Source organism: Triticum dicoccoides, chromosome 1A (assembly GCF_002162155.2).
Source record: "Triticum dicoccoides isolate Atlit2015 ecotype Zavitan chromosome 1A, WEW_v2.0, whole genome shotgun sequence".
Classification (NCBI taxonomy): domain Eukaryota; kingdom Viridiplantae; phylum Streptophyta; class Magnoliopsida; order Poales; family Poaceae; genus Triticum; species Triticum dicoccoides.
Window position 1 is genome coordinate 479,178,206 of NC_041380.1, and position 24,482 is coordinate 479,202,687.

Below are 24,482 nucleotides of genomic sequence, written 5' to 3' on the forward strand. Positions count from 1 at the left end.
GGGGGGGGCGCCCGGTGACCCAACCCCGGCGGCGTGCTCGCAGCCAAACGAGACGAGAGAGAGAGGGAGGTCGCGTGCTGGGCTGCTTAGTGACGAAGATAAGGAAAAAATTACGTGGGGAGGTGTTATCTAGGGTACCAGCGACAGTAAAAATCATTGACGTGGCCTAGCTGAGAGGGCGCTCTTTGCGCGACCCGTAAAGGGTTTTATTAATTCAGTCTGTAATATATGTACTCCCTCCGTTTGTTTTTATAAAACGTTTAGACAACTTGCTTTGTGCTGTTTTTGAACAGCGTCTGAAAGTCTAAAACGTCTTATAAAAACAAACAGAGGTAGTACGTAGTATGGTTGAGTTTCGAAAGTTGGTTCATGTATACGCTAATGGTTTTTCATGTTGTTCAAGGGTGGCGCATTGGGGTGCTCAGGATACAATGAAGTTTTGGAGTTGAGTCGAAGGCGATACTTTTGGTCCTTGCTATGTACTTCCTCTATCAAAATTATTTTAGTGTTAAAAAATGTCTTACATTTTAAAATGGAGGAAGTATCACTTTGTCTTGTACTAAATGTGCGTCAATTGATATGAATCGAAGGGAGTAGCTTAAGTAGTTTACTCCGGTTAAACTCCTGTGGTAAGCAATGTTCCAAATGTTGCTTCCGTCGCCCTGGTGCCTGCTGAAGCCATGTTGTTCTTCAGTTGGTCTTATCTTCAGGAGAAAATTTCTTATTTGACACTGTCTTAAAATCTGATTCCTTATTTGACACTGGAAAAGTTTTTCTTCCCTATTTGACACTAGTCCTAAATTTTATTCCCTATACGACACTTCCGTCCATTTTGAGCCTAAATGACACCTGAAAAGACGATTTTGCCCCTCATGCGGTATGTGTGTGCGCGCGTGTGTGCTATTGCGTGTGTGGGTGCACACGCACATGTGTGCTGCTGTTGCATGTGTGTGTGCATGTGTGCCGCTGCGTTTGTATGTGCGTGTGTGTGTGCTGTTGCGTGCCTATGTGCTGCCTGTGTGTGTGCTGCTGCTGCGTGTTTGTGTATGTGTGTGTGTGCTGCGTGCGTGTTGCTGCGTGTGTGCTGCTGCTGCGTGTTTGTGTATGTGTGTGTGTGCTGCGTGCGTGTTGCTGCGTGTGTGTGTGCGCGTGCATGTGTGTTGCTGCGTGTGTGTGTGTGCACGTGCGCGTACGTGTTGTTGCGTGTGTGTGTGCGCGTGCGTGTGTGTTGATGCATGTGTACATGTTGCTGCGTGTGTGCTCTTGTCCTCGCACTGGTGTTGCGTGTGTCCGCTATTGCCCCCTACACACATAACATATGAGGGGCAAAAGAGTTTTTTCAGGTGTCATTTAGGCTTAAAATGAATGGAAATGTCATATAGAAAATAAAATTTAGAATTTATGTTAAATAGGGTAGAATTTTTTTTTTCAGTGTCAAATAAGGAAGCAGATTTTAAGATAGTGTCAAATAAGGAATTTTCTCTATCTTAAGCTTGCTAATCTAGGCATTCTGTAGCGATGCTATTTTTTACATTTTTATTTTCTGCTTAGTAGTTTGTAAAGACATCATGGTTTATGATAAAAATGAAATCAGAGGGGGAGGCCTCTTTATCAAAAAAAAAAGTATACGCAAAAGTAATAAGAGGAACAATGTTTAGAAGCTGCACTTTGGGGAATCTGACTTTTCATTAAGGTCCGGAGCCTCTAATTTTCTGTTTGAATGCACTCGAAGCTATTCTGCAAATCCAAGTTATCGAGGATTTGCTAGAGTTGCTCTTATGCCGTTCAAGTTCAGGAAACGCAACAGTCGGTAGGCAAGAGCACTAGAGAACTTGGCCAGATGGTGCCAAGAATAGGTGACGAACAGTGCCGTGGTACATTCTGCGGCCTGCATAGTGCATACTGTTCGACTCCATCGAGCATTATTGGTAGGCATCGGCCGGCCGCCAGCTGATCATGGTCTATACAAGTGCTCATCTAAAAAAAAAGGTCTATACAAGTGCTCACAGCATATCGGCTTCCGAAACAGTCGCAATCAGCGGCCAGCATCCTTAAACCTGACAAATGCACGTCTTGCGTTGCAAGTTGACTCTGCCATCACTAGCTTGTCAGGTAAAGTTAGGTGTCCTTTTATTTGGAAAAAGAAAAGAGTAAGGTGTCCTTTGATTAAGCAATCCGCGAAGGCTGCGTGCGCGCCACCCAACCTATCTTCTACCCCAAGACCAAGCATTGGCCTTCACCGTGAAGTGCTTCGCTAAAATATCTACCGGCGCTGCAAAATCGGAGCACGAATTCACGGCTAACAAGTCGTGAGCTTACGTACGTGTCCCCTTTGCTAGCCGATCAAGTTGGCATCAAAGTAACCGCGTCATTTTCATCACCGATCAGCCATGATATCAGACTTGTCGCGCGTTGATCTTTCCGCATACGACTACGTGTGATCGTCAGCGATCTTGACCTCGCTTTCCCCACCAGCCGGTGCCAGTAACAATGGTTGTTTATATGGACAAAGAATACGCGTGAAGAAAAAACTAATCGCCTGACGAGACGACCTCATCGGCTTACTCTGCTAGGCATCAGCCCATTTGGTCACGCCTCTCAACTTGAGGTCTCAAGTCTTCGCCCATCCATCTCGCAGCCTCTCGGTCTGGGAGACATCGGCTGAAAGATTGCTGGAGAAATGGAGACGAGCGTGATCGTCGTGTCCGTCGTGGTGGGATTCTTTGGGGTCGGAAGCGCCGTGCTGGGGCTCATCGCCGAGGGCACCAAGCTCGAGGTAAGTATACGCTTGTGTTCATCCGTCTAAATCTCAAAGAAACTGAGCTGACATCGGGATGCTTGTGCTCGCGGCGCGCAGCCGAATGACATCTCGATGTCCAGGACCGAGTGCGTGTACCCCGCCAACCCGGCGTTCGCGCTGGGGCTGGTCGCGGCGCTCCTGCTGCTGGCGGCCCAGATCACCGTCTCGGCCGCCGGCCGCTGCTGCGGCTGCTGCAAGCCCCGGGGCGCCGCCTTCTCCGCGTCCAGGCGCAACATCGGCGTCGTCTTCGCCGTCCTCTCATGGTGAGCCTCCTTCCGCGCGCGCCGCGATTCGATCCAGGCGACGACCAAATCAACGGGGGATGAATATGCTGTGTAAATATGTGCGTGCAGGGTGGCGACGGTGATCGCGGAGATCTACTTCGTGCAGGGCGCGGCGTGGAACGCGCCGGTGACGCGCGAGGTCAACACGGGGTGCTACTTCGTCAGGGACGGCGTGTTCAGGAGGGCGGCCATCCTGAGCATCATCGCCACCGTGCTCGGGATCAAATCCTACTTCCTGCTTCGCGCCGCCGCGGCCACGGCCACGGCAACGGCAGCGGCTGCTGCGCCGGGATACCCGGGGGCCGTGGCGGGGCCGTCGTCGGCGGGCGAGCACAAGCCCGACGGCATCGCGATGGGCCACCCTGCTCCGATGTACGGGCAGGCGCCGTACGCGCACTACCCTCCGCCTCCGAACGCGCAGGGATACGGGCAGTACCCTCCCCCTCCAAACGCGCAGGGGTATGGAGGACAGTACCCTCCTCCTGCTCAGGGGTACGGACAGTTCCACCCCGCTGCTCCCCCTCAGGGTCAAGGATACGGGCAAGCCGTGTAGATTGATCACTGGCTTATGTAGTTATGTGCAAGCATGTCTTGGTTCTTCATCTATGCCATGTTCTTCCGTCTTCCATAATTCAGCTGTGTAAATCACCACACGGGTCACAGCTCGTAGGCTGTTCCCGTTGTGGTGAATGATGATCGTCTCTGCTTGAAAGTGCAAACTGAGTTTTGAGATTTTGTGTAGTGTGCGCTGCCGATGATGCGACGAATTTTATCGGTCTCGTTTATTACAAACATTTCACCAAATTTACATCCACACAGGTTAGCACAACTTTCGCAGAACCAGAAGCTAACTGACAACTCTGCTGCACAACCCTAGTACTACTACTGTCTTGAGAGTTCAGAGAGAGAGAGAGGATCATCACCTCTGCTCCTCTCTGGGCCGTGGCCTGCAACGCGCATCCATCCATGGCGCGCTTCACAGCGCGGAGCCGCAGAAGGGGCAGAAGCGGAACTGCGGGTCGACGGCGCGGCTGCACGCGCCGCACTGCCCCGCCCCCGCGCGGGGGAGGAGCTCCCCGCCGCCGGCGCCGTGGGACCCCGGCGCGAGGAGGCCGCAGTCGCGGCAGAGGTAGGCGGGGTCCTTGCCCGGCCACCGCCACGCGGGGACGAAGAAGAGCTTGAGCACCTTCTCGGTCTCCACCAGGTCGGCCGCGCCGCCGCAGCGCACGCACCGCCCGGCCGCCTCCTTGAGCACCCGCCCCGCGCCCTGCTCCACGCCGCCTACGAAGAAGAAGAACATCGCCGCGCCTCCCGATCGCTGCCGATTTCCTCTGAATTTTTCTCGCGCGATCCCTCGTTGCCTCGGTTCTCGGCTCCGGTCAATCTGGCTCGGTTCGATCTGATGAAGTGTTGGTTTGATGGCTCGGTGTAGTGTGTGGATCGCTTCCTTGTGCTTCTGGAGGAAGGGGGAAACGGGAAGAGAATTCTGGAGAGCTCGGAACGTCGGACTTGGGCCGGAATCCTGAGATGCCCTGGAGGGGGAGGGCCGGTTCTCAGCCCATGGGTAGATGGGCTGAACGACCAATTTGCGACGTGCCTTCCATGGACTTTTGTGTACTCTTTTTTTTTTGGCAACAGCAAACCTCAAAACCGCTCGGTTTGATTTGTCCACATTTCAACATTGAACTAACCAGTCGGTTTGATTTGTTTGATTTGTAACCATCATCTTCAAAACTGCTCGCATTAGAGCATCTCTAGCAGACCACGCAACCGGACGTCCCGCAAAACGCGTTCAAGAGGCTGGCAAAACTTTTTAAACGGTGCGCGCTCCGGTGGAACAGATCATGTAAACGCATCCCGCAAACTTATGGGACGAGATCTGTTCCGCAGGAGCGCTTACGACACCGTAAATTTTACATAGCATCGAATAAATTACACATGTCAATAATATGGATCGAATGGAATCGTAATATAAATTCAACATACGAATATATGAATGGTCTGAAAAGCAATTCACAATACAACAATAGTTTTCATTAGAACAAATGTTCAAATTTAAATAATTATTACAACAACAAATTGTTCAAATCTCACACGAATAGAAATGAATAAAAATGGGGATCTATCCCCCCCACCCTTCCCCACATAGAGTTGCCATCGATGCTCAATAAGATCATGCTAGAGTTGGTTGTGCGAATCATGGTTCTCGATCTTCCGGATGGTCTCAAGAAATGCATGTTGGAAATATGCCCTAGAGGCAATAATAAATTGATTATTATTATATTTGCTTGTTCATGATAATCGTGTATTATCCATGCTAGAATTGTATTGATAGGAAACTCAGATACATGTGTGGACACATAGACAACACAATGTCCCTAGTAAGCCTCTAGTTGACTAGCTCGTTGATAAATAGATGGTTACGGTTTCCTGACCATGGACATTGGATGTCATTGATAACGGGATCACATCATTAGGAGAATGATGTGATGGACAAGACTCAATCCTAAGCCTAGCACAAAGATCGTGTAGTTCGTATGTTAAAGCTTTTCTAATGTCAAGTATCATTTCCTTAGACCATGAGATTGTGCAACTCCCGGATACCGTAGGAGTGCTTTGGGTGTGCCAAACGTCACAACGTAACTGGATGGCTATAAAGGTACACTACAGGTATCTCCGAAAGTGTCTGTTGGGTTGGCACGAATCGAGACTGGGATTTGTAACTCCGTGTGAACGGAGAGGTATCTCTGGGCCCACTCGGTAGGACATCATCATAATGTGCACAATGTGACCAAAGAGTTGATCACGGGATGATGTGTTACGGAACGAGTAAAGAGACTTGCCGGTAACGAGATTGAACAAGGTATCGGGATACCGACGATCGAATCTCGGGCAAGTATCGTACCGCTAGACAAAGGGAATTGTATACGGGATTGATTAAGTCCTTGACATCGTGGTTCATCCGATGAGATCATCGTGGAGCATGTGGGAGCTAACATGGGTATCCAGACCCCGCTGTTGGTTATTGACCGGAGAGTTGTCTCGGCCATGTCTGCATGACTCACGAACCCGTAGGGTCTACACATTTAAAGTTCGATGACGCTAGGGTTATAGGGAAAGTATGCACGCGGTTACCGAATATTGTTCGGAGTCCCGGATGAGATCCCGGACGTCACGAGAAATTCCGGAATGGTCCGGAGGTAAAGATTAATGTATAGGAAGTATTGTTTTGGCCACCGAAAGTGTTCCGGGCATCACCGGTAGTGTACCGGGACCACCGGAGGGGTCCGGGGGTCCACCAGGTGGGGCCATCAGCCCCGGAGGCCTACATGGGCCAATAGTGGGAAGGGACCAGCCCCTAGGTGGGCTGGGGCGCCTCCCACCAAGGCCCAAGGCGCCTCCAAGAGGGGAAGGGGGCAAACCCTAGGGCAGATGGGCCCTAAGGCCCACCCAGGTGCGCCTCCCCCTCTCCCCCTTGTGGCCGCCACCCAGATGGGATCTGGGGGCTGCCGCCACCCAGATGGGATCTGGGGGCTGCCGCCACCCCTAGGGAGGGAACCCTAGGTGGGGGCGCAGCCCCTTCCCTTCCCCTATATATACTTGAGCAAAGGGGCAGCCCAACACACGATTCAATCTTCCTGTTGGCGCAGCCCTACCCCTCTCCCTCCTCGTCTCTCGTAGTGCTTGGCGAAGCTGCCGGAGTCCCGCGCTCCTCCACCACCACCACGCCGTCGTGCTGCTGCTGGATGGAGTCTTCCCCAACCTCTCCTTCTCCCCTTGCTGGATCAAGGTGTAGGAGACGTCATCGGGCTGTGCGTGTGTTGAACGCGGAGGTGCCGTCCGTTCGGCACTAGGATCATCGGTGATTTGGATCACGACGAGTACGACTCCATCAACCCCGTTCACTTGAACGCTTCCGCTTAGCGATCTACAAGGGTATGTAGATGCACTCTCCTTCCCTCGTTGCTAGATTACTCCATAGATTGATCTTGGTGATGCATAGAAAATTTTGAATTTCTGCTACGTTCCCCAACAGTGGCATCATGAGCTAGGTCTATGCATAGTTTCTATGCACGAGTAAAACACAAGTTGTTGTGGGTGTCAATTTGTCAATTTGCTTGCCGTTACTAGTCTTATCTTGATTCGGCGGCATCGTGGGATGAAGCGGCCCGGACTGACCTTACACGTACTCTTACGTGAGACTGGTTCCACCGACTGACATGCACTAGTTGCATAAGGTGGCTAGCGGGTGTCTGTCTTTCTCACTTTAGTCGGATCAGATTCGATGAAAAGGGTCCTTATGAAGGGTAAATAGAAATTGGCATATCACATTGTGGTTTTCATGTAGGTAAGAAACGTTCTTGCTAGAAACCTATAGCAGCCACGTAAAAACTTGCAACAACAATTAGAGGACGTCTAACTTGTTTTTGCAGCATATGCCTTGTGATGTGATATGGCCAAAATGATGTGATGAATGATATATGTGATGTATGAGATTGACCATGTTCTTGTAATAGGAATCACGACTTGCATGTCGATGAGTATGACAACCGGCAGGAGCCATAGGAGTTGTCTTTATTTATTTATGACCTGCTTGTCAACATAAACGTCATGTAATTACTTTACTTTATTGCTAAAGTGTTAGCCATAGTAGTAGAAGTAATAGATGATGAGTCAACTTCAAGAAGACACGATGATGGAGATCATGATGATGGTGTCATGCCGGTGACAACGATAACCTTGGAGCCCCGAAGATGGAGATCAAAAGGAGCAAAATGATATTGGCCATACCATGTCACTATTTGATTGCATGTGATGTTTATCATGTTTTACATCTTATTTGCTTAGAACGACGGTAGCTTAAATAAGATGATCCCTCACTAAAATTTCAAGAAAGGTGTTCCCCCTAATTGTGCACCGTTGCAAAGGTTCGTTGTTTTGAAGCACCACGTGATGATCGGGTGTGATAGATTCTAACTTCGAATATAACGGGTGTAAGCCAGATTTACACAGCAAAAACACTTAGGTTGACTTGACGAGCCTAGCATGTACAGACATGGCCTCGGAACACGGAAGACCAAAAGGTCGAGCATGAGCCGTATAGAAGATACGATCAACATGAAGATGTTCACCGATGTTGACTAGTCCGTCTCACGTGATGATCGGACACGGCCTAGTTGACTCGGATCATTATTCACTTAGATGACTAGAGGGATGTCTATCTGAGTGGGAGTTCATTAAATGAACTCAATTATCATGAACATAGTCTAAATTGTCTTTGCAAATATGTTGTAGATAAATAGCTCACGTTGTAGCTCCCTGTTTCAATACGTTCCTAGAGAAAGACCAAGTTGAAAGATATTGTGAGCACTGATACGGACTAGGTCCGTAGTCCGAGGAGTGTCCTCACTGCTACACAGAAGGCTTACGTTTTTGATGCACCGCTCGATGTGCAAACCCCTACAACGTCGTCTGTGGATGTTGTGAACACCTGACAGACACATCCTAATGACTACTTGATAGTTTAGTGCACCATACTTTACGGCTTAGAATCGGGATTCCAATGACGTTTTGAACGCCATAGAACATATGAGATGTTCCAAGAGCTGAAATTGGGATTTCAGGCTCATGACTGTGTTGAGAGGTGTGAGACCTCTGACAAGTTCTTTTGCCAACAAGATGGAGGAGAATAGCTCAGCTAGTGAGCATGTGCTCAGAATGTCTGGGTGCTACAATCACTTAAATCAAGTGGGAGTTAAACTTCCAGATAAGATAGTGATTGATTGAGTTCTCTAGCCACTATCACTAAGCTACTAGATCTTCGTGATGAACTATGACATGCAAGGGATGGAGTTGATCTCGGAGCTGTTCGTGGTGCTTAAGACCGCAAAAGGTAGAAATCAAGAAGGAGCATCAAGTGTTGATGGTTTAATAAGACCACTGGTTTCAAGAAGGGCAAGGGCTAGAAGGGAAACTTCATGGATGGCAAACCAATTGCCACTCCAGTGAAGGAACCGAAGGTTGAACCCACACCCGAGACTAAATGCTTCTATTGTAAGGGGAACGGTCACTGGTAGCGGAATTACCCCAAATGCATGGTAGATAATAAGGCTGGCAACTTCAAAGTTTATACGTGTCATTAATGTGTACCTCACTAGTACTCCTGGTAGCACTTGGGTATTGGATACCGGTTCAGTTACTATTATTGGTGACTTGAAGCAAAAGCTACAGACTAAACGGAGACTGGCTGAGGGCGAGGTGATGATGTGTGTTGGAAGTGTTTCCAAAGTTGATGAGATCACCATCGCATGCTCCATCTGCCTTCGGGATTAGTATTGAACCTAGATAAATGTTATCAGGTGTCTGCGTTGAGCATGAATATGATTAGATCATGTTCATTGCAATACGGTTATTCATTTAAGTTAGAGAATAATAGTTATTCTGTTTACATGAATAATACCTTTCATGGTCATGCACCCTATGTGAATAGTTCATTGAATCTCGATCGTGGTAATACACATGTTCACGCCAAAAGATGTAGAGTTAATAATGATATTACCACTTTCTCGTGGCACTGCCGCTTAGGTCATATTGGCGTAAGATGCATGAAGAAACTTCATGTCGATGGATGTTTGGAGTCACTTGATTTTGAATCGCTTGACACATGCGAGCCATGCCTCATGGGCAGGATGACTAAGACCCCGCTTTCAGGTACAATGAAACGGGCAAGTGACTTGTTGGAAATCATACATGCTGATGCGTGTGATCTAATGAGAATTGAAGCGTGCGGTGGATATCGCTATTTTCTCATCTTCACTGACGATTTGAGTAGATATAGGTATATTTACTTAATGAAGCACAAGTCTGAAACGTTTGAAAAGTTCAAGCGATTTCAGAGTGAAGTTAAGAATCATCATAACAAGAAGATCAAATTCCTACGATCTGATCAATGAGAATATCTGAGTTATGAGTTTGGCAAACACTTAAGACATTGTGGAATTGTTTCACAGTTGAAGCCACCTGGAACACCACTGGGTTATGGTGTGTTCGGACGTCGTAATCAAACCTTATGAGATATGGTGCGATCTATGATGTCTCTTATCAATCTACCGTTTTCATTTTGAGGTTATGCGTTAGAGACAGCTGCATTCACTTTAGATAGGACACCACCTAAGTCCGTTGAGACGACGTCATAAGAACATTGGTTTGGCAAGAAACCAAAGTTGTCGTTTCTTAACGTTTGGGGATGCGATGCTTAAGGCTTCAGCCGGAGAAGCTCGAACCCAAAGCGGACAAACACATCTTCATAGGATACCCAAAGGTGACAGTAGGGTATACCTTCTATCTCAGATCCGAGGGCAAATTGTTTGTCGCTAAGAACGGGTCCTTTCTCGAGAAGGAGTTTCTCTCGAAAGAATTGAGTGGGAGGAAGATAGAACTTGATGAGGTTGTCGAACCTTTATTTCAACTAGAGAATGATGCAACACAGAAAGATGTTTTCTGTGGCACCTACGTCTGTTGAATAGGAAGTTAATGATAGTGATCATGAAGCTTCGGATCAAGTTGCTATCGAACCCCGTAGGTCGACAAGGATATGTACTACTCCTGAGTGGTACGGTAATCCTGTCTTGGATATCATGTTGTTAGACAACAATGAACCTACGATCTATGGAGAAGCGATGGTGGGCCCGTATTCCGACAAATGGTTAAAATCCATGAAATCCAAGATAGGATCCATATATCAGAACAAAGTATGGACTTTGGTGGACTTGCCCGATGATCGGCAAGCCATTGAGATAAACGGATCTTTAAGAAGAAGACGGCCGTGAGCGGTAATGTTACCGTCTATGAAGCTCGACTTGTGGGAAAGAGTCTTTTCACAAGTTCAAGGAGTTGACTACGATGAGAATTTCTCACCCGTAGCGATGCTTAAGTCCGTCGGAATCATGTTAGCATTGGCTGTATTTTTCGATTATGAAATCTTACAGATGGATGTCAAAACAAGTTTTCTTACCAAGTTTTCGTAAGAAAAGTTGTATGTGATACAATAAAAGGTTTTGTCGATCCTAAGGATGCTAAAAGGTATGCTGGCTCCAGCGATCCTTCTATGGACTAGAGCAAGCATCTCGGAATCGGAATATATGCTTTGATGGAGTGATCAAAGCTTTTAGGTTTATACAATGTTTGCTAGAAACTTGTATTTACAAGAAAGTGAGTGGGAGCACTACAAATTTTCTGATAAGTATATGTGGATGACATATTGTTGATTCGAAATGATGTAGAATTTCTGGAAAGCATAAATGGTTGTTTGAAGAGTGTTTTTCAAAGGAAGACCTGGATAAAGCTGCTTACATATTGGGCATCAAGATCTATAGAGATAGATCAAGACGCCTGATGATACTTTCAAAGAACGCACACCTTGACATGTTTTTGAAAGAGTTCAAAATAGATCAGTCAAAGAAGGGGTTCTTACCTGAGTTGTAAGGTGTGAAGTTGAGTAAGACTCAAAGCTTGACCACGGCAGAAGAAAGAGGAAGGACGAAGGTCGTCCCCTATGCTTTTGTCATAGGCTCTATACGGTATGCCATGCTGAAGTACCGCACCTTATGTGTGCCTTGCCACATGTCTGGCAAGAGGGTACAAAGGTGATCTAGGAGTAGATCACCAGATAGCGGTCAAAATTATCCTTAGAGGAATAAGTAAATGTTTCTCGGTTATGGAGGTGATAAAGAGTTCGACGTAAAGAGTTACGTCGATGCAAGCTTAACACCTATCCGGATAGCTCTGAGTAGACATACCGGATACGTATAATGAAGCAACAATTTGGAATAGCTCCAAGTGGAACGTGGTAGCAGCATCTACGATATGACATAAAGTTTTGCAAAATACATAGGGATCTGAATATGGCAAGACCCGTTGACTACAACCTCTCTCACAAGCATAACATGATCAAACCCAGAACTCTTTGAGTGTTTATCACATAGTGATGTGAACTAGATCATTGAGTCTAGTAGACTCTTGGATGTTGGTCACATGGCGATATGACCTGTGAGTGTTGATCACATGGCGATGTGAACTAGATTATTGACTCTAGTGCAAGTGGGAGACTGTTGAAAATATGCCCTAGAGGCAATAATAAATTGGTTATTATTATATTTCCTTGTTCATGATAATCGTTTATTATCCATGCTAGAATTGTATTGATAGGAAACTCAGATACATGTGTGGATACATAGACAACACCATGTCCCTAGTAAGCCTCTAGTTGACTAGCTCGTTGATCAATCGATGGTTACGGTTTCCTGACCATGGACATTGGATGTCGTTGATAACGGGATCACATCATTAGGAGAATGATGTGATGGACAAGACCCAATCCTAAGCCTAGCACAAAGATCGTGTAGTTCGTATGCTAAAGCTTTTCTAATGTCAAGTATCATTTCCTTAGACCATGAGATTGTGCAACTCCCGGATACCGTAGGAGTGCTTTGGGTGTGCCAAACGTCACAAAGTAACTGGGTGGCTATAAAGGTACACTACAGGTATCTCCGAAAGTGTCTGTTGGGTTGGCACGAATCGAGACTGGGATTTGTCACTCCGTGTGAACGGAGAGGTATCTCTAGGCCCACTCGGTAGGATATCATCATAATGTGCACAATGTGACCAAGGAGTTGATCACGGGATGATGTGTTACGGAACGATTAAAGAGACTTGCCGGTAACGAGATTGAACAAGGTATCGGGATACCGACGATCGAATCTCGGGCAAGTATCGTACCGCTAGACAAAGGGAATTGTATACGGGATTGATTAAGTCCTTGACATCGTGGTTCATCCGATGAGATCATCGTGGAGCATGTGGGAGATAACATGGGTATCCAGATCCCGCTGTTGGTTATTGACTGGAGAGTTGTCTCGGCCATGTCTGCATGACTCACGAACCCGTAGGGTCTACACACTTAAGGTTCGATGACGCTAGAGTTATAGAGAAAGTATGCACGCGGTTACCGAATGTTGTTCAGAGTCCCGGATGAGATCCCGGACGTCACGAGGAGTTCCGGAATGGTCCGGAGGTAAAGATTAATATATAGGAAGTATGGTTTTGGCCACCGGAAGTGTTCCGGGCATCACCGGTAGTGTACCGGGACCACCGGAGGGGTCCGGGGGTCCACCACGTGGGGCCACCAGCCCCGGAGGCCTACATGGGCCAATAGTGAGAAGGGACCAGCCCCTAGGTGCGCTGGGGCGCCTCCCACCAAGGCCCAAGGCGCCTCCAAGAGGGGAAGGGGGCAAACCCTAGGGCAGATGGGCCCTAAGGCCCATCCCAGGTGCGCCTCCCCCTCTCCCCCTTGTGGCCGCCACCCAGATGGGATCTAGGGGCTGCAGCCACCCCTAGGGAGGGAACCCTAGGTGGGGGCGCAGCCCCTTCCCTTCCCCTATATATACTTGAGCAAAGGGGCGGCCCAACACACGATTCAATCTTCCTGTTGGCGCAGCCCTACCCCTCTCCCTCCTCGTCTCTCGTAGTGCTCGGCGAAGCCCTACTGGAGTCCCGCGCTCCTCCACCACCACCACGCCGTCGTGCTGCTGCTGGATGGAGTCTTCCCCAACCTCTCCTTCTCCCCTTGCTGGATCAAGGCGTAGGAGATGTCACCGGGCTGTACGTGTGTTGAACATGGAGGTGCCGTCCGTTCGGCACTAGGATCATCGGTGATTTGGATCACGACGAGTACGACTTCATCAACCCCGTTCACTTGAATGCTTCCGCTTAGCGATCTACAAGGGTATGTAGATGCACTCTCCTTCCCTCGTTGCTAGATTACTCCATAGATTGATCTTGATGATGCGTAGAAAAATTTGAATTTCTGCTACGTTCCCCAACAATGCAGTGATCTCATCCGCGTCCCTGGCAGGCTTCATACGGCTACCAACATTGTCATAGTTGTACTCCAAGTCCAAATCCCTCTCGTCCTCGACGATCATGTTGTGTAAAATTACACAAGCAGTCATGATGTTTCTAAGGGATTTTTTTATCTCGGAAGTGAGATGGACCTCGAACAATGGCAAACCGAGCTTGCAACACACCAAATGCCTTCTCAATTTTCTTTCGGCAAGTTTCTTGTACTTTGGAAAAAAAATGTGTTCTTGATTTTGGGGTCACTAATGGTCTTCACAAATGTTGACCATGAAAGATAAACACCGTCGGGGAGATAGTACCCCATTGTATAGTCATGGCCATTGACGTTATAGTTGCAAGTTGGAGCTTTGCCACTAGCTAGCTGAGCAAATAGATGAGATCGCTGTAAAACATTGATATCATTGAGAGACCCTGGCAAACCAAAGAAGCAATTTCAAATGCATAGATCATGCATGTGAAGGCACGACTTCAAGCACGATGGTGAGTTTACGTTTGTGGCCGGTGTACTGCCCTGCCCAAGCCACCGGGCAGTTCTTTCACCTTCAATGCATGCAATCAATACTACCTAACATGCCTGTCCATCTCCTTGCTTTGTTCATTGCCACGAGCTTCTTTGTGTCTTCTTCATTTGGAGCTCGAAGGTACTCGTGGTCAAAAACCTGGATCATTGTCTTCGCAAAGACACAGACACATTTGGTGATGGTATCTTCGCCAATGCGAAGATATTCATCCGCATAGTCGGCGGGAACACCATATGTAATCACTCTCATTGCCGCCAATTTTTTTTAATATGCACTAAAACCAATCATGGTCACTAATGCCATTACCTTGGCGAAGTAGTCTTTCATGAGCATCTTGTCATCGAGAGCTCGGTTGTGGGGAATGTTTAACCGGCTGACCGTCGATCCACGCCGCTTTTTCTTCGGCCAGCCTCAAATTCGTCCACGAGATGCAACAACACAAGGTTGTCGACATCGTCGTCGAGTATCATCTCTCCTATGTCCAAATCATTGAATGAAGACGACGAGGACGAACTCCAATCTATCTACAAAATGCACATAAAACACCCACAAATTTCACCCGAACCTACTCCGGGCCAAATCAAGCACGAAACCGTAGGTGTTGGACATACCTCGCTGTCCAAAGCAAAGCCGTGCCACGCCCCGCTCTTCTTCTCCCCCACGGCCGAAGCAAACCAAAGCCGCGCCGCCCCTTTCTTCTCCCCGTTTGTGGTAAATGATGATCGTTTCTGTTTGAAAGTGCAAATTGAGCTTTGAGGTTTTGTTAGTGTCGTGTGCCGATGATGATGCGACGAATCTTATTGATTTGGTTTACAACCATTCCATCACATTTAGGGCTTCTTTGATTCAAAGGATTCTCAAAAGAATTTTGAAGGATTCTAATCCTTAGGATTTTTTCCTATGTGGGTTGTTTGATTCGTAGGATTGTAAACCGTAGGAATTTTTCCATAGGATTCATTTGCACTAGATTTCATAGGAAATTTTCCATCCACTCAAATCTCTTTGAAAAAATCCTACTTTTTTCTTGTGCACAATCAAACACTCATACAATCATGTAGGATTCAAGATGACATGCCAATCCAATCCCACGTTTTTCTTATTCCTGCATTTAGGAAATCCTACGAATCAAAGAGTCCCTTACATGTCACACACGGCACAAATTTCGCAAGACCAAAAGCTAACTGACAACGCTGCACAAATCCAGTATAGTACTGTACGTACTACAGTCTTCAGAGAAAGAACATCATCACCTCTGTTCCTCTCAGTGCATCCATCACTTCACAGCGCGGAGCCGCAGACCGCCCGGCAGCTACAACGTCCATCACGAAGTGCTAGACGTAGGATATGCAATTGAAATAAGTTCTTGCTAATGGAAAAAAAATGAAGGGTTGAATGTAGGTGCTGTTCTTATTTTGCCCGAGGGATTTGAATTAGCGCCGCTCGATCATATTTCCCCTGAGTTAAAGAAAAGATAGAAAATCTTGCTTTTCAGAGTGCCCACGTCCGAGAACTCCGGAGAAAAATCAACGAGACGTACGATGATGTCAATCAAAAATAAAAAACAATCAACGAGACTTCCTAAAAACTCCTCGCATTCGCATCAGACTAGCGGAGGGAAGGGTTCCAAGATTCTGCCTATTTCAACAACTGCAAGCTGAAACATCAATATTACCGTCTCGTACTCATTCATGCTTCTTTATTCATCAACACATAACGCACACCCCGTACATTTTTTCAAGCTAATGAGGAAATGTGGAGGAGGCGACCGTGGACCGAGGTCCTGAGCAGTGGGCTTGGCAGTCCTCCATTGTTTTGAAGCAGACATCTAGAGGGGGGCAGATAATGCATCCAGATGGACCCCTGTAGCACCCGTGATGGATGTCATGCGCGCCTAGTTCTCTACCTATGAAAACATCAAGAAAAACACAATATTAACTTATGATTATACACTGTGACATGTTGACAAGATTCTGGTAGTCAACTTTGAGATATGTTATAAATAAGGAACGAATCAAACAAAAACACAAGAAAAGATGCCACTTACATTGTGTTTGGGTCGCAAAGCATATAATAAGAACGAACAATAGTGCTTGGGCACGCTTCGGGCACTTCTCCATGTCCATGTCTATATAGATGACTAAGGCTTCAACGGTTGTTGGCAGGCTGGTCTTGGTTGAAACTAACTGACGGATGCTAACATATACTCCCTCCGTAGCAACATCCGGCTTCATATATAAGGAAGATCTATTAAGTGTCATAGAGCTTTTTGGAGTATTTTGAATGGTTACCCTTTGTTTATTGGGAAATAAATTATTGCTGATTATTATTTGATATATATGGAAATAATTATTGCCGATTATTACTCAATATGGACACTTAATGCTCACATTAGACAAGATAGATAAAATCAGCCATTAATTAATTTTCCATATTTTAAGGACGCCGACATTCGCTGGGAGAGCAAGTCAAATCCAACGAGCAAACGATTTTACGCTACGAACACCTGGCCACCAGCGGTTAAGCCCAAAATCGACATTTAATTATTACTTTTTAGACAAAAATTGCCATTTAATTCAGAAAAAAATTGAGGAGAGAAAACATTCGAGGCTGCCTCCTTACTGGGCCACCAGCGGTCAAGCCCAAACATGTCATTTCCTTGAGAAAAAGAAGTGAAAACTGTTTGTACACTTAGTGCAATTTCTTTTATTTACCTATGTGTAGTATGGGCGAATCAACCTGTGGTTGAATGTTAGAGGTACGGTGGTATCCCCGGTCCATCAGGGTTTCTGGTGCTCACATTATTTCTTAATTTCTGGCGATGCACTTAAGGGTAGGGTGTGCGTGTGTGCGTTCATAGTGATGAGTGTATGTGCGTATGTATGAGCGTTTGCGTCTATACTATGTTTAAGAAAACATATGTGTAGTAGGGGTAACTCAAAAAATAACTATGTGTAGTATCGGACAAAAAAACATTTTTTTAGAATACAATACAATTAAAATACACTCACCCCTATGAACACACACACGAATAGCTTACCCCTACGAGACAAAAACAAAAGTTGACATGTTAAAAATGCCTAAAACAAAGTGCTAGGTATGCCGTCGCATGAAACACAAAAAAGGTTAATGATAGCTGTTGAGATAAGACTCCCATGCTATGTCCAAATAATTTGTGGTTGTATTAGAAATTAAATTTAGCATAGTTTGTTCATAAATTTCCAATAATGTGCAAAGATAAAATGACCATGGTCCAAACAATTAATTCACTGGATATGAATTTACCATGGTATAGAAAAAATGAAAATGATGAGGTGTGTACAAAACTAAGTTTGCCATGGTCTAAAATATATTTCAACATGTTACAAAAAATGATAATTGGCATGGAAATAAAAATAAATTTTCCTATAGGAACAGTAAGGAAAAGGAAGAATTTGCCATGGTATAGTAGTATAATTTTCCATATTACAGAAATAAAAAATACCATGGTACTAACATAATTTTTTGATCATGAAAATTATGGAGAAAAAATGAATTTCCTAAGATTCAGAATAAAATTAGCCATTGTACAAAAATAAAATTGCCATAATACTAATAAATTTGCCAACATGTAATTTTCTTTAAAAAAGCAATTTGCCATGGCCGAAACAAAATAAGTTGCCGTGGTACAAAAGATAAAATTGCCATGGTATAAAAATAACTTTGCCACCATGAAAAGTAAGAAAAATAAAAACAATTTGTTGTGGTCAAACAAATATTTTTTGTCATTTTTTATTGTACTTTGCAAAAAAAATCAATTTTTTTTGCAATATGGTAGCCCGACGTGGGGTGGAGCTGCGTACCGTGAGCACGGAGGTGACCGTGAAGACAAAATGGACAAAATGGACCTATGGACGAAAGTATTTCACAAACTAAACCGTGTTTGAAAAAAATTCACTCAGATGACCCTTTTGTGCAGCGCCCGGCAGCCAGTCGTTGCACCCTACTGAGCAGCGCCTTACTGACAGGAGATGCACTCCTGGCCAGCGTGGCACCCCTGGTCCAGGCCCGGCCCCACGCCTGGTCGTCCAGCGCCTAGCCGACAGGCGCTATGCTACGACGTGTGGCTCCTAGCCCAGAGGCGCTGCACTTGGACTTAGTAACCGTAGCGGGCTGACCCTCCCCCATCCCGACCCATTTGTTCCACTCGCAACAGAGAGTGGCGACGGGGGCGGCTATCTCCTCTCCCCCTCTCAATCCCCTCTCGAAAATCCAAGCGATTTGAAGATTTGGTCTGTGGATTGTTCCCCACTACCACCTAGAAGTAATCTCCTCTGATCCCCTTCTTTGTATCCGAAAACCTTCCCCATTCTTCATGTTTGTGGTGAAACCATAGTTTATGATTGATTTGAAATTTCTATGGGAAATAGAATGAATGTGTGTTGATTTAGAGTATGTATTAGTTGTAAACATTGGGGAACATTATTGATGTTGATTTGTATTGTAAATTGCATACATAGGAATTTGTATGTACATATAAATTAATAATCACGTATGAAATAATATCAGATGCTTGCTTATAGAATAATTGTTGAGGGTTGAGATTGTCTAGATGCTTAATGCTTACATATGAAGGTGATAAAACACTTCTTTTCACATGGTAGATTTTCATTCAAGTACATCGCAAATATTTGTCAGACCGATGTCAATTTTTTATCAAGCTTTTTAGTACCCATCGAAAATTGTTGAGACGAATACATATGAAGTAATGCATAGGAAGTAGTTTGCTCGTATGTACTTAGCATAGGAAGTATGGTGAAAAATGTGAATATTTATCCTATGCATAGGATGGCCGTTTGCTCACATATCAAATAATGCTCATATATGTTTATTGTTTGAAATATGTAGGATGGTTTGGCTTCTCGATGATTACTATGACGTTCAACACCGGGCCTACATAATGTCGGAGAAGAAGCAGGTAATAATCATACTAGTTGGTACTTTGAAATTTGTGTTTAGTTCAAACAGAGACTCCGTAAGTACTTGCTTGTTTGAAGTCGCTTTTACCTCTGAAGATTCGGTCTCACGGGGCATCGTCGAGTGCCATGCCCTATGATGAGTGGTACACACCGTACAACAGACAGACATCACTCCCCCTGTTCTTTCAGCTGGTCAGCGGTCGACGCCGAACCTCAATGCTGCAGGAATCACCTCACTTGTTGATCGGTGGAGGACGGAGACACACAATTTCCATCTTCTGACCGAGGAGATGACCGTGACGCTTCAGGATGTTTCCATGATCACCGCACTTCCTATTGAGGGGAAGTCTTTTTGTATGAGCACCAATTCTGATGGGTGGCGCCAGCAGATGGAGGCCCTTATTGGTATGGCTCCTGTAGAGGCTCCAGCAGATGGGGAGAAAAAGGAAAGAGTCGCAGTCGGTGCTCCTTTCACGTCGATTGCAACGACCTTTGCGCATTGCCCTGAGGATGGTAATGATGATGTGATCCAGACATATGCTCGCGTGTACATGTGGTACGTTATCAGTAGGACTCTTTTTGTTGACGCCACTGGTAAGAACGCTCAATGGATGTGGCTTAAGGCGTTTACCGTCTTTGACAGCCAATGGAGCTGGGGTTAGGCGACACTGGGCTACTTGTACCGACAGTTGATCACTTGTGAGTTTTCACCTCCTTTCTACATTACCAATGCAATCTTGCCCTTAATTGAACCATGTTTTCCTTTATGTGTAGTTGGATGATGCTTGTTTTAGGATCTCAAAGGACGGATTTATTGGTGGTTGTATGCTCCTACCATTGGTATGGAGCTGGGACTGCCTGCCAGTTCGACGCCCGAAGGACGTATCGTTCAAGCCCTGGGATGAACAAGGCGACGACCTACGGCTCCCCATTTGGACTCACAAGTGGGATGTGGTAACCGAGATGACGAGCAATGTCAATCTCATGTATAGGCAGTACACCAACGAGTTGGACACGCTTACGGCTGAGCAGGTAAACATTGACATTACATCACTCATTCTCATGTATTATGAAAACTCTACATCAATGTTGTGTTGTTGTGCTACGAGGTGGAATGGGAGTCATATGGTGCCAAGGATAGATTAGGTGATGCGGACGGGTTCGTCCTAAATCTGATGTGCATGCGGGATAGGGATCTTTGGCTAATGCGGTGCCCACTCATATGCAATTGGGCGGTTGAGCTTCACTTGTCACATCGTGTGTACCGATAGTTTGGTTTGTTTCAGGGTCACCCGCCGGAGTGGGAGGACACGGACAAAGTACTTCACAGGTAAGATAGCATGAACCGTGTGCACTTAGCATCGTCTGCAGGTCCTTTTTGATGGTGCTAATATTTAGTTTTTTAACATGCAAGTTGGATAGGAAAAAGCAACGAAAGATCAAGGACTGGGATAAACATCATAAGAAGTATGTCACCATGTTCGAGCTTTGTGTGGAGCAAGCTAAGGCTAGAGCAGGATCCCAGCTATGTGAGTACTTTCCACTCGCCTTCAACAACTACCTTAAATGGTATCTTGAAAATACTCGTGTGGAGATATGCCCGCCAGCCTATGATGAGGAGATTTTGGAAGATCCCATCGTTTTTGGTGAGCTTGCCCAGAGCGAATACAACAAATATGCTAGGGAAGGGAGCCGAGTCCCTTTTGCTCCAATGATAAACTTTGTGGTAAAGTGTTCCCCTCTGGGGTTTCCTATTGGCACTATTACACATCTTTGTTTGCCTAACATGTTAAAGTCGTTTCATCCACAACGCAAGGAGATCAAAAAGCAAGCCGACGAAAGCCAGACTATGCTAGACACAACCCCGATTGGAAAAAGCAAGGGTGAAGGTGCACTTCGAGCTTTCACTAAGGTACATATCTCATTCACTTGCCCATGTTACATATCTTGCTAAGTTACATATATCATTCACTTGTCCATGTTACAGCGTCAGGGCTAAAGGTTAAGGCGGTTATCCAACCTTATCTGTTGCCGTGACCCCGAAATTCATAACCTTCGCAGTCCAAGTCTGCTACACCACTTGACCATAGGGCTCATCTGGAGTATGAGACTACCTCGACAGCTCATCTGGAGGATGAGGATGTAATCGCTGAAGAGGTATGACAATAGCACATATTCATTTCTTTGATGCATTCTTCACTTTATTATGATGCACGTACTTTACCATAGCATCTTCTTTTATGATAGGTTGATGATGACATGACATTGCAGGACTTTCAAGTTTGGTCCGCTTACATGTTGAAGCCTAGGAAGGGAATCAAACGGTTCACCCTCGAAGACTTCAGCGCCAGAGGAAGGAGGGCGGTCGGTGGGAGGTCACGGATGGCAACAGGCGTGGGGAGCATCAGGGGTATGGAGGACGGCGATGAGGACGAGGAGGAGGAAGAGGAGGAACCACAGCCGGTTGCTCCTAGGAGGAAGAAGATAGCCAGTAAGAGGGTAAGAGCTGGCAAGAGTACGCGCGAAAGGAATAATTAGTGGTGTCAGACTTATCGTTGTTTTCCTACAGAACTAGTTGTCGGTTTGTTATGTTCATGAACTTGTAGTGATATTGAGCTTATGGTTGGTGTTAACTCTTACTATTGTCTTGAGAGTTCAAAGAAAGAGCATCATCACCTATGTTCCTCTCTGGGCCGTCGCCTGCAACACGCATCCATGGCGCACTTCACAGTGCGAAGCCGCAGAAGGGGCAGAACCGAAACTGTCGGTCGGCAGCACTGCCCCACGCGGGGGAGGAGCAGGCCCGGGCTCGGCTTCCTGTTGCCGAGGGACCCTGGCGCGAGGAGGCCACGGTCACGACAGAGGTAGGCGGGGTCCTTGCCCGGCCACTGCCACGCCGACACGAAGAAGAGCTTGAGCACCTTCTCGGTCTCCACCAGATCGGTCACGCCGCCACAGCGCAGGCACCGCCCGGCCGCCTCCTTGAGGACCCGTCCTGCGCCCTGCTCCACGCCGCCCACGGAGAAGAACATCGTTGCGCCTCTCGCTCGTCCTCGATCGCTGCCGATTTCTTCTGAATTTTTCTCGCACGACCCCTCCTTGCCTCGGTTCTCAGCTCCGATCGATCTGATGAAGTGTTAGTTTGATGGCTCGGTGTAGTGTGTGGATCGCTTCCTTGCACTTTTGGAGGAAGGGAGAAACGGACTGACAATTCTGGAGAGCTCAGAATATTGGATCTGGACGGGAATCCTGAGATGGCCTGGAGGGGGAGGGCCGGTTCTCAGCACATGGGTAGATGGGCAGAACAACCAATTTGCGACGTGCTTTCCATGGGAAGCTCCTATCTGCCGCTCTCTAGGACCTGTTACTTCACAAGAAGTACTGCTACCACTCGACTTGGTAGCTACCTGATTTGTCATGCAACGCAAACAATTAAGAACCAAAGCAAGCACTGGTCCGAACATTTTTTAAATTTTGAACGCACAACATTATTTTGAAGAAAAACGTGAATGTTGTATGAAACCGAGAACACTTTTCGAAATTGTGAACAAAATTTGAAATAACTCAAATATTTTTAAAAATGTAAACAATATTTGAAAACAGGAAAAATTTAAACTCACCAAAAAAATGAGAAGCGGATATTTTTTCAAAAGCTGGAACATTTTTCAAACTCGAAATTTTTTTGGATACGCGAACATTGTTGAAAAATGGGAAAAAAATTAAACTCCCAAACAAAATTTGGAAACACGAACTTTCTTTTAGAAGTGATTATTTTTTGAAACACCCGAACAAAATTTGAAACACGGAGAACTTTTAAAATATGCGAAAAAATTAAAACCCCAGAACAAAATTTGAAACACGAATGTTCAGAAATATTTTTTAAGCACCCTAAGAAAATTTAAAAAGGAGATTTAAAAAAATGCAAATGAAATTTGAAATCCTGAACAAAATTTGACAAGTTATGAAATTTTGAAAAAAATACATAAATTAAAGAAAGAAACAGAAAAACAAAATGAACCAGAAAAAACCAGGCCAAAAATGGTTCAGGAACCTTCTAGAAGGATCCATAAACCAGTAGAAACCAGGACTAAAACCCTCCAAAAGGTTTCCAAAACCAAATGCAATTTACTAGTTAGCTATCTTAGATGGGCTGGCCCAGTCGGTCGCTTAGTGTAGTCGCTCTATGCGTTAGCTCGACAGTTAGACGCAGAGAGCGTCAAATAGGAAAGTCCCCTTCCATGGACTTTTGTGTATTTTTTTGGGAACAGCAACCCTCAAAGAGGGCTAGATATTTTATTCATTTGTGTCCAAGAGAGAAAAGTCCATATTTCAACTCCGAAATAACCGGTCGATTTGATTTGCAACCTTCATCTTCAAAACCGCTCGCATTACACTCTCAACTTATACCATATAGTTCAAAAGACAACCCTTTTCTTGGTTTTGGGCTGGTCAAACCGGTTTTGACCGAGTCAATTGTTATCTCATATTGACTTCGTTCCTCGTAGATATCACCACCTGTCACATTGAAGGTCACAGGTTCTCTAAACAATATGTGTTACATGCGTAGGTCTTTGGATCATGTTGTCCGGGCCATTAAATTGGATAAAACACATTGCGCTCACCACAGAATAACAACTTAAAACAATCATAAGACTATAAACACCAATGCCGACATATAGTATGGGCACAAATAAATCTTACCATTCACCTGCATCTCCCACACCTAGGAAAAAATTACTCACACATCATAAAAGAATAACCAATCATCTCAGAGAATGATCCATTGAAAACAGTATCAATAATAGCGTGAAGACACACAATAAGATGAATGATTAAATGAGTCTCAATCTCCAGATGAGTTGCAAATAGAGTTGCACATCCTAATCTTACAACTTGGAATTCCTCTTACAATGGTTATGATGAGATGAAATGCAGATGCGAAAACAAAACGGAGAAGATCTTCGATGGTTCTTCTTCTCCGGTCTCTTCTCCCTCTATTCCGAAC

General features: G+C 45.7%; 2 protein-coding genes, 1 long non-coding RNA gene and 1 pseudogene across 3 annotated transcripts; 1 reads left to right on the forward strand and 3 right to left on the reverse strand.

The window, feature by feature from the left end:
- The first annotated feature begins 2,518 nt into the window (after positions 1 to 2,518).
- On the forward strand, positions 2,519 to 3,816 carry LOC119280806. The gene is made up of 3 exons (XM_037561527.1): positions 2,519 to 2,776; positions 2,858 to 3,063; positions 3,154 to 3,816. The coding sequence occupies exons 1-3, from the start codon at positions 2,681 to 2,683 to the stop codon at positions 3,635 to 3,637; spliced, it is 786 nt and encodes a 261-aa protein (XP_037417424.1). The 5' UTR covers positions 2,519 to 2,680; the 3' UTR covers positions 3,638 to 3,816.
- A 26-nt stretch (positions 3,817 to 3,842) lies between these two features.
- LOC119280819 lies at positions 3,843 to 4,510 on the reverse strand. The gene has a single exon (XM_037561536.1). The coding sequence runs from the start codon at positions 4,382 to 4,384 to the stop codon at positions 4,061 to 4,063; it is 324 nt and encodes a 107-aa protein (XP_037417433.1). The 5' UTR covers positions 4,385 to 4,510; the 3' UTR covers positions 3,843 to 4,060.
- An 11,680-nt stretch (positions 4,511 to 16,190) lies between these two features.
- Positions 16,191 to 16,700, reverse strand: LOC119304071. The gene is made up of 2 exons (XR_005148110.1): positions 16,567 to 16,700; positions 16,191 to 16,425 (listed from the first exon to the last, which is right to left on the reverse strand). It is a non-coding gene; the product is annotated as an uncharacterized LOC119304071 (long non-coding RNA).
- A 4,702-nt stretch (positions 16,701 to 21,402) lies between these two features.
- On the reverse strand, positions 21,403 to 22,642 carry LOC119304132 (annotated as a pseudogene).
- Positions 22,643 to 24,482: the final 1,840 nt, after the last annotated feature.